General features: G+C 40.2%; 1 protein-coding gene across 1 annotated transcript; it reads left to right on the plus strand.

Moving 5' to 3' along the window:
• The first annotated feature begins 1,059 nt into the window (after positions 1-1,059).
• Vha100-5 (Vacuolar H[+] ATPase 100kD subunit 5) lies at positions 1,060-6,808 on the plus strand. Its single transcript, XM_020952329.2, has 4 exons — positions 1,060-1,177; positions 4,071-6,270; positions 6,348-6,519; positions 6,585-6,808. The coding sequence occupies exons 2-4, from the start codon at positions 4,092-4,094 to the stop codon at positions 6,676-6,678; spliced, it is 2,445 nt and encodes an 814-aa protein (XP_020807988.2). The 5' UTR covers positions 1,060-1,177; positions 4,071-4,091; the 3' UTR covers positions 6,679-6,808.
• The last annotated feature ends 3,874 nt before the right edge of the window (positions 6,809-10,682 follow it).

A 10,682-nucleotide genomic window follows, 5' to 3' on the forward strand; every position in this document is an offset into this window, starting at 1 on the left:
TTAGATTCCTTATTTATAGTATTCAGATTAATAGATTATATAGAATTAAGTATTAAGTATTTTAAAATCAAATTTTACATTTTAAATCCACATATATCTTTCAATTATTTTCCCTCGGAATACTTATGAATAACCTCTCTGTCACAACTTTAATATCTTATTCAACACATTGGGCTATCACCTTATGTTATGTATGACTGTCCCTTTCCACAAATGATTGATTGATCACTTCGTCCATCAATTGGTGGCTCCTTAATAAACACACACTGCTGCAGTGCCATATCAGCGGGTGTCATATTGTTGCAACATCATGAAAAACGGACCCACCCCGAACCGTGTCAATCAGGTAATGGAATTGTGCGACGACGTTGGCCAACTCGTGCTTATACTCAATCATTGATAATGCCCCAATAACTATAAGAAAAACTGACCGGTGTGTTGCCATAATTGTGTTTCGGACCCGGTTATACGCCGATTACCTTACCTGACCGAGAGATAAGCCAATGGCCAGCGCCTATCAAAGGCGTTCTGTTCCGCTGGCTGTGTTGTTGGCTTGTTTGGCAATCCACAATCGCAAAGTGGTTCCGAGTGTGTGATAAAAATATGTAGGCACAAAGATTATAGTCAGCCCTCACATACAGTGAAAAAAAAATAGCTTTAAAACAGTTTAATAGGTTTATCTGAAGGAATATGAGTCTGACCCCATATTTTCCTTTTGATATCAACATATCATAAACACAGTTGAATCATTGCTTTATCATATAAGTAAGAAAAAAAATATACCTCAAATAAAATAAAAATATCCTAACTACATTAAATATATTTTCTTGTACTGATATTTTTAATATATTATTAAACTATAAATGTAATTAAGAAATTAATAACTAAACCTCGATAAGAGGCTTGCTCAAAACCTTATTACCTATCAACTTTAGAATCCCATTAAATTGTAACCAACTGATAATAGTAATTATTTTTTTATCTGTAGCATTTTAGCTGGTTCGGCGATTGTAGGTATATAGGGGTGTATTGTTTAGATTAGCCCCCAGTCTAATTGGCCATCGAGCTCAACGGGTCTTAAGCGATCGCACAGTTCTTTCTGCACCGTTGAGGTGGCAGGTCGCGAAAAATTAGTAACTCTTTCCCAAAATCTCTCTCTCTGGAAATTAAGTTGTGTGTAAGTGTTGTGATCCTTGACTAATCATAATGAGTAAAATGTGCTCAAGAGTTGAGTGTATGCTTTTTATAAATTATTTCGGTAACACTTGTGATTAATTTTATGAACCAATAGCATTGTGTATGTGCTATTTCGAGACTCATACGCCACGTTGGCAATCATGGTTTGCTAATAAGCAGTGTTAGCTTTATTCCCAAGCGTATTTTCTTGGCACACACAGCCTCATTATCAGTGCCTTGCAGGGTTAATATTACGAGGTTATCAATGTTGTCCGAGATAAGCGCTTAACTGGCCATAAATTAGCTATTTAGCCGTGTTAAGGAACTGCTTCACACGCAATTATTTTAAAATTCCTGACAATTGCATTAAAACTTAATGGTAATTTCGACAACGATAAGATATCTTTATTGATTCTTGATAATTACTCGCTAGAATGCGTTAAACATCAATTTCGCCTGACATTCTATATAGAACTATAAACTTGCTATATGGCACCATAATTGCCTTATGTGACGTCAGAGCACGTGATGGATCATATGAGGGTAGCAGAAAAATTGAACCACTCAAACGTCAAGTTGAAAGTTGCCACAAACACAGAAAAACGATTGCCAGACGTCGATGTCGATAATATTTTTACGGCCCACGAACGGATTTCTTAATGAGCCCCGTAACACCGGGCCGCAATCCGAACGCCAATCCCCCAATGAACCCGTAATTGCCGACATAAACCAGCGGGGAATATATAGAACTCCAAGCCAAGGGAATTTGCTATCCGGTAATCAGACATTTGCGTGAAGTTCGACCCCCTCTCTGAGGATTTATGGCCAACTTAAAGGCAATTGTCTGGTGTGTGCAGATTTATGGCTAAGACTGATGTACAAAACTGAAACCGATAAGCACATGCTGGCTTTGATTTATCCATCTATGACCACGAGCTAAGCTAAGACCAGCCAGCTACGTTTAACTGTTTGTGGCAATTATAGGGAAATATTTTCATTCTGATTGAGGAATACATCAAGGAATCAGGTTGAGTTGCAAATACATATTGCATTTGATTAGAAGGAGAGTGAGAAGACTTCAAATGAACAGAATGGAAAGGTGGTTGATGTCCTTTGGAAATAAAAACAATTTTTAATCACAAATATAATTCAATAACTATAAATTATGGGTTACTCGGATTTCGGACAGTGAACTTACATATCTGGTTATTTAAGCTTTAAATTATTTAATCAAAAACATAACTTAACTTGAGAAAACGCACTATGTATGTTTCGATAGAATCCTTATTAAATTTCTTGTTAACAAATGAGTTAAATATTGTTTATTCTGTTTTATAGTAACATTATTTTAAATATACTTTAAATTTTAAATTGAGTTTTTGCTTAAGGATAAAGGATACATAGCAATACGAACTTATAAATAATCCTTCAAAAATATTTCAATAGTAATAATAATATATAATTTATTTTTACAATAATAAAAGTTCCTTTATAAACTTAATCTCTTGTAACTCTCAGTCAAATTATTTTCCTTTAAGAACTTTTTACTTCTCATTAAGTACCATAATACCGAACATTAAATATTTTCCATTGCCTTCATTCACCAAATTTATTGAGCAATTCGAAAATCAACAAGCCTCCTATTAAATTCCACTTCTATGAAGTCACATCCCGTTGTTGTAAATCAAATCTCTCGTATCTCTGGCAAGCTCGGAAACTATTGAAAAAAAATAGCTGAGGCCACAGACAGCGCGTCTCTTTATCGGCCCAGTTAAGAGCGAGAGTCAATCATCGTTTTATGGCCAGACAGGCGAGGCAAAATCACAGCCAGTCCAGTGAGCCAATCATAAATATCTACAATCTGGCATGCCCAAAACGGTTATCAGAAGACACCCTTTTGCCGCGCACCTCAACGCTCAGGTCCTGGGCGCGTGGTAATAAGCATTTAATGCAATAAAAGACTTTCGGGGCTTATTTATAAACCAACTGATTGGCGGTAATTGTTAATAATTTCAAATTATTAATGCGCTCAGCGCTCAATGCCCACTCCAGATAGGGTCGCTATACCGCCAGTAGATAACCAACGATGTGATCTCGACATTCGCCGAGGAAGAGAGAGTCAGCCAACCTCTAATCTAATCTATTCGATTCGATTGGATTCATTTCGATTCTGTTCTGTTCTGTGGAGTTCCACTTAGGTGATTGATTGCGACATTGGCCGGGACTGCATTCAAGTGGACGACCATAAACAATGTGCGTCAGATGGATCAACAATGTTCGAAATCCCATGACAGGCACAGCCCATTAAAGAGTCGTCAAAACAACTCATTATCCCAACCGATTGCACTAATATAAATTATATAATAATGTTTAACATTCAAAATATTTCAATATTACATATTTTTATGGTTTTATTAAAGATAATAATAACTTCAAGGTTCACTCATTCTTTGCAAAGGTTTTTGGGAAATTTCCAGCCTTACTAATTTTAAAGTTCATATTTAGCTTTACTTAAATTATATGCCATATACCGATTTTACCCTTATAAAGCCATAATTATCATTAGGGGAAATATTGATGACTATCAACCTGTATGTTCCCATGTCTCATTGGGTTATAAAATGGGTAAATAACAAATAAATTAGTCATAAATGCCATTTCTGATAAGAAATTTTATCAATGGTTCTACATTGTAGTAAATTTAAATAACAATATATTTCACAAGAGTCCGTGAAATATATTATCTAAAATTACATATACATAAATTGATGCTTTAGTAACTTTCATTAATTGAGCTCAAAATGGATATTTTAAATACTAATACATAATTTAAAACGCATTTCCTTCTTCAACTGCTATTCATACTTATTAATTACCCCTTTATTTTCTTGCAGTGATCCACCCTCGATACCAACATGGGTGACATGTTCCGCAGCGAACAGATGGCCCTGTGCCAGCTGTTCATCCAGCCGGAGGCAGCCTATGCCTCCATTGCCGAGCTGGGCGAGAGTGGATGCGTCCAGTTTCGTGATCTAAATGAAGAGGTCAGTGCCTTCCAGCGGAAGTACGTTAACGAAGTGCGAAGATGCGATGACATGGAGCGTCGCCTTCGGTACATGGAGTCCGAGATGAAGAAGGATGAGTTGCAGTTGCCCGAACTGAAACCGGAGGAAGAGCCGAATGCTCCGAACCCGCGAGAAATTGTGGATCTGGAAGCTCAGCTGGAGAAGACCGATAATGAGCTACGTGAACTCTCCGCCAATGGGGCCAGTCTGAATGCCAACTTCCGGCACATGCAGGAACTCAAGAACGTGCTGGAGAACACCGAGGGCTTCTTCTCCGACCAGGAAGTCATCAACCTGGACTCTAATCGCATGGTGGACCCCAATGATCCAGCCCAGGCAGGAGCCCAACGCGGTCAACTGGCTTTTGTGGCCGGCGTGATTAAGCTAGAAAGATTCTTCAGCTTCGAGCGAATGCTTTGGCGCATATCCAGGGGAAATATATTCCTGCGAAGAGCCGACATTGATGGTCTGGTGGAGGATGAGGAGACTGGACGTCCGGTACTGAAGACCGTCTTTGTGGCCTTCTTCCAGGGCGAACAACTGAAGCAGAGGATCAAGAAGGTCTGCACTGGATACCATGCCTCTGTCTATCCCTGTCCCAGCTCTCATGCCGAGCGAGCGGAGATGATCAAGGATGTGAATGTGCGTCTGGAGGATCTCAAGTTGGTCCTTAGCCAGAGTGCTGATCATCGCAGTCGGGTGCTGAACTCCGCCTCGAAGCACATGGCACGTTGGTCGATCATGGTGCGTAAGATGAAGGCCATCTATCACATCCTAAACTACTTCAATCCGGATGTGACGGGCAAGTGTCTGATTGGCGAAGGTTGGGTGCCCACCAACGATATTCAGACGGTGCAGAATGCCCTGGCCCGTGCCTCCAAGATCTCGGAGAGCTCCATTCCGGCCTTCATGAATGTCATCGAGACGAATGAACAGCCGCCGACTTATACGCGAACCAATAAGTTCACCAGTGGCTTCCAGAACCTGGTGGATTCGTATGGCATGGCCTCTTACCGGGAGGTGAATCCCGCTCTATATGCCTGCATCACGTTCCCCTTCCTGTTCGCCGTGATGTTTGGTGATTTGGGACACGGCATAATCCTGCTGCTCTTTGCCGCCTGGCTGATCATCAAGGAGAAGCAATTGGCTACGATTAAGGAGGAAATCTTTAATATATTCTTCGGGGGCCGCTACATCATCTTCCTCATGGGCCTCTTCTCCATTTACACGGGCTTCATCTACAACGATGTGTTCTCCAAGTCGATGAATATCTTCGGTTCAGGTTGGCACATGAACTATACGAGGGCCGAAATCGAGGATCCTACCTTGAAGTCCATAACCCTTAGGCCAAACGATACGGTTTACAAGACCTATCCCCTTGGCGTGGATCCCATTTGGCAGCTGGCCGACAATAAGATCATTTTCCTCAACACTTTTAAGATGAAGCTCTCGATTATTGTGGGAGTGCTGCACATGATCTTCGGCGTCTCCATGTCGGTGGTTAACTTTGTTTACTACCGCAAGTACGCCAGCATCTTCCTGGAGTTCCTACCGCAGGTTCTCTTCCTTCTCCTGCTCTTCGGCTACATGGTCTTCATGATGTTCTTCAAGTTTATTGTATACAATGACACTGTCGAAGGACCTCTCTCGCCGGCATGCGCACCCTCTATTCTGATCCTGTTCATTAACATGATGCTCCAAGGCTCACAGGACACGCCCGAACCCTGCAAGGAGTTTATGTTTGATGGCCAGAAGCAACTGCAGCAGGTCTTTGTCATCATTGCCATCATTTGTATTCCCTGGATGCTCCTGGGTAAACCATTATACATCATGATGCAGCGCAAAGCGAAAGGAGCTCCGCCACCAAAGCCATCGGGCGGAGGCGGAGGCGGTGGTGGGCATGGTGAGGATGAGCCCATGAGCGAGATCTTCATCCACCAGGCGATCCACACCATTGAGTATGTGCTAAGTACGGTTTCGCACACGGCCTCCTACCTTCGATTGTGGGCCTTGTCCCTGGCCCACGCACGTAAGTTAAATATTGATTGTGATTATTTATATATATATAATTTATAATTGAAATATTATTTTAAATGATTTACACAGAGCTCTCCGAAGTGCTGTGGAGCATGGTGTTTTCCATGGGCTTCAAATTCGACAACTACATCGGCAGCGCCCTCATCTATATATTCTTTGGGGTCTGGGCAGGACTCACTGTTGGCATCCTGGTGCTCATCGAAGGACTCTCGGCCTTCCTTCACACACTGCGCTTGCACTGGTAAGTTTGTGCTCACTTTCGAAATGAAATATAAGGATTATAAAGCCGAATTTCCTATTTTGCAGGGTGGAGTTCATGAGCAAGTTCTACGAGGGCGCTGGTTACGCCTTTGAACCCTTCGCCTTTAAGACCATACTGGATGTCAGCGAGGATGACTGAGGGAGGAGTAAGGATAGTAGAGAATGAGAATGCGCAGGACGCACTTCCCCGAAAAAGCATTTTCCGTTCATATTATTCATTTTTTTTTGGTTTACGGAAAAAATAAATTTCGTTTGATATGCATATTGAATACCACCGAGTTTCTCCTTATCCGCCATGTTTCTACTTCTGCTCTTGTCAGCCGACGACAAATGTTTGTCATATGATTTCTGACATCCTTGCTCTGGTCACCCAAGTGACAACTGCAGACTAGCCCACACAGAACTGCACATATCCGAAACAATCTCAAAGCAAATGTCCTGGCTATCCTCAAAACAGGATAAAGGATTCCTATGCTCCTCTCTGTGTATGTTTGCTCATCTTTGGCTATTTTTTCTCATTAGCAAAGTTGTCACATGCTGAAATTATGTTGTCAGTTCGGCTGTCCATAGAGCATTGAGTTGTGAAATTGGACACTCACAATTTAAATAATAATACTATGACAGATGGGATGTTTTACCATTGAGAATGAATAGGAAGTGGCCATAGTTTGGCTGTCAGTTGGGATTTAAGAAATTGTTATGGAAAATATTATGAAATTTCTTTAAGTTTTTATACTCAATTTGTATAAAAACCAATTCTATATCAGCAATTCTCGTAAGAGTTTAAAAGTTTACTTGCTCTCTAACTGTTAAATGGCGCGAAATTCTTTTCAATTTCAATTCCAAGTTCCCGCTTCGTTTGTTTTATTTGAAGCCCTTTACCTGCACTTGTTTTTATTGTTAGACTTTACCCCTCTCTGCAAGTTGCCAAATATTTGCATTCGAACTCAATTGGTTGCGTTTTGTGTTTATTGCCTTTGCTTGCTGGCAAAAATTGAATGTGTTCTAGTCTGCATCTATCTTTTTTTTTTGGGGAGAGGTTTTCGTTGTCGTTATCGTTGTGCCATTGCCATTGCTTTTTCCTGCCAGAAAATATTTTCGCGAGCATCGGAGTGTTGACAACTAGGCAGTGGGCGCGCATTGGGCATTGGCCAGGTGAATCCGGAAGGTGGACAGGTGATCCGGGCCAAAACACACGCAATGCAAATACGAATTCAAATAGGCTGACAAACGCTTTGAACCCGCATGTCAAACGCTGTTTTCCCAACAACCAAAAAAAAAACAAGAGCAGCTAAAAGGGGGAGAATTAGGTTCTCTTTTTGGGAGGATTAAATCTATAGATACTCTTTCCTCCTAACTTGAATACTAGGGGAATAAGTTTAAATAAAATTAGGGGAAGAAAACACTCATAGAAGCATTTATTTTAATATTATGAAGCAGAAATATAGTTTAAATAAAAAAATTCATACTACTTTTTGCATTTTGAGTGTATTGTTTTATACTACAATTAATTTTCTTATTTTTCTATAGGTATTTGAAGTGATATTTTTATATTTTATAGAAATAAAAATAGGCACCTTTAAGGCTTCAATTTTTTTTTAAATAATAATCCACCTTCCAAGGTTTATTCTACACAAAACTATCATGTTTTCCTCTACTCCCGAAACTAACCTCTGACCCAGTGGCTGCCATGGTTAAGGCTTGTTTGTGCAGCTGACATACTGGTCAAGTTTTGTGCACTACGAAAATAGAACATTTCACATTACGTATACGCCACGTATCGGGTGCAGCATTGGAAACAAATGCCGCCCAAAATAACAACGAGAACCATCCAGACAATTGGCATATAAATATGGCTATGAAATACATTAAACAAATAAATGTTTGTGCATGCATAGACAGTTTGGACTGTGTGGCAGTTGGTCGTAAATTATGTGAGTTGGCCTAATGCATTTGGCCTCGTATTAATCAATGTTTGTGCTGGTCTTGTGTTTTTTGTTTGAGTTGGACAACTGCGGCATTTGCTCGTGCATTTGTTTTAATTTATTTGCGAGCCGCAATTATTTCCATTTTGTTTGGCCCCGACTTTCCTTCACTATTACTATTTTTCGTTTTTTATATATGTTTTTGTTTCTTCTTCTTTTTTTGGCAGTTGTCGTTTGATTTTTTACGCCTGCCGCAGCAGCGTAAATATAAATCAAACTGCATTTGTTCAGTGCCGCTGATTTGCATTGGGATTTGTTTATAAATCCGCAAGCACATTGGATATCGAAATAATAGCTATGCACCATGCCGCATAAATGTATCCATAGATATTGCTTTTTAATTGTTTTTTTCTCTTAAATTTTTTATGATTTTCACTGGCATATGCAGCCAGAGGGCGCCTAATTGAATGCCAAAGCAAAAATAGTTCAGCTAAATGCAATTTTTTGCGTTCTGACCCCTTTTATGTTAGCTTTTATTTCGCGATTTATTATTATTTGAGGCTATTAAATAAATATGCAATTTGTTGAATTGCTTTGATATACATTTATTGAAATATGCCAGCTAGTTCTTTTTATTATTTTCATGGACTTTTGCTGCGGTTTTTTATAACCATCGAAAATCAAAGCATAAGCTCAGATCTAGATCAACTTCTTGGTGTCCCAATTTTATTATCACTTGCCACAAAAGCCAGAACCAAATCACCGAATCCCAAATTACCCCTGGCATAGGCCTTACCAGATTTTACGACACACCATCGTCGTCGTCGCCGTCCAACAAAGTCCGTAAATCAAAAGCAGATAATTTTCCAACAGCTTCACTTTCTTTGTGGCCTCACCTATCCCGGCCATACCGAAGGATACGAAGGAATAAAATAATTGTTCAGTGAGAGAGAGAGCCACAAATTATAACATTTTTATGCTGCTCCTCTTTTTTCCCTTCTCGAGCGGAGGCTACTAAATTTACATACTCCATGACGAGCTGCCGCCCACTCAGATGGACGCACGTTCCAACTTTTACTGTATTTATGCCACCGAAAAAGGGACGAGATCGAGAGGGAAATGCGAGAAAAGCGGGAAAGCCGGCCGTGCCGGGGGTTAGGCAGGAAAAGTGTGTGAGCACAATTGCGCGTCATAAATTTGAATTATTGTGCTCTTTGCATTTGACAACGACTTAAAAGCACTTGCAGCGATTTGGGCCAGCAACGTCCAGTTCAGTTCAGTGAAAACTCCGAGGCAGTCAGCCATGAACATGTCCTTGAGACATGTACGAGAGACCGGTGGTGCACTCAGGAAAATGTATAGGGAATTTAATTTTCAGAATATATAAATAGGTAATTAAACATACTGTTACTAAAGAATTTACATTAACTTTCCTAAATGATTTTCTATAAATTATTTCCCAATGAATATTATAAACATTTCGCTATTAAATATTTTATTGTAAACATTTACAACCTAACTAAACAAAACTTAGCACCTTTAATGCTCATTAAATAAGAATGAAGTAATTATAAATTTAGTAAAAATTAATTTATTACAATTATGTAAATGTATTCACACTATTTAATTCATGTTTCAAGTGTAGAAATACGCCTCACAAACCTCGGGAAGCGCCATCTTTTTGTTCGCTCTGCCTGGCTGCACAGTGCTGCCACGCCCACAAGGAGAGGCAACAACAATGCCAGGGACATTTTTAGTGGACATTTATTTTATGCTCGAATCGCATTGAAATTTACGCCGAAGGCGCCAGCTTTGTTGATGATGAAGTCGGTCAGCCCTGTGCGGTGGCCTGTCTTTTGTCAGGCCATAAAATATTCTACCCTCCGCCATCCCGCCCAACGGATGGGCTGCCAGCTTCCTTTCAGCATCAGCATCAGCTTCAGGATCAGGAGCAGTAAAGTGCATTAGCCATTTTAGCACTTGACGTACATTCATCCACAAAACGGTAGTGAAATCTCCCCCCTTCCCCTTCCTAATTAGCCAGAACTGCAAGGCCAAAACCCGGTTGCAGCTCGGTTGTCTTAAAGTGTTAAAGCGTTTTGGCACAGACTTCATCTGGGATATGTCTATCAGATGGAAAATGACAGACAGCTGAAAACGGATTAATTTGTCACTGAATGCGAGCTATGCTGACAGCCAAGACCGAGCCACAAATTGC

Source organism: Drosophila serrata, unplaced genomic scaffold (assembly GCF_035046125.1).
Source record: "Drosophila serrata isolate PLE 108 unplaced genomic scaffold, ASM3504612v1 contig_240, whole genome shotgun sequence".
Classification (NCBI taxonomy): Eukaryota; Metazoa; Arthropoda; class Insecta; order Diptera; family Drosophilidae; genus Drosophila; species Drosophila serrata.

Bases quoted from the DNA above. Each gene is read 5' to 3' on its own strand.
- Vha100-5 (XM_020952329.2), top strand. From the start codon at position 4,092: ATGGGTGACATGTTCCGCAGCGAACAGATGGCCCTGTGCCAGCTGTTC. The intron at 6,271-6,347 runs GTAAGTTAAATA...TGATTTACACAG, and splicing joins CTTGTCCCTGGCCCACGCAC to AGCTCTCCGAAGTGCTGTGG. The intron at 6,520-6,584 runs GTAAGTTTGTGC...CCTATTTTGCAG, and splicing joins CACACACTGCGCTTGCACTG to GGTGGAGTTCATGAGCAAGT.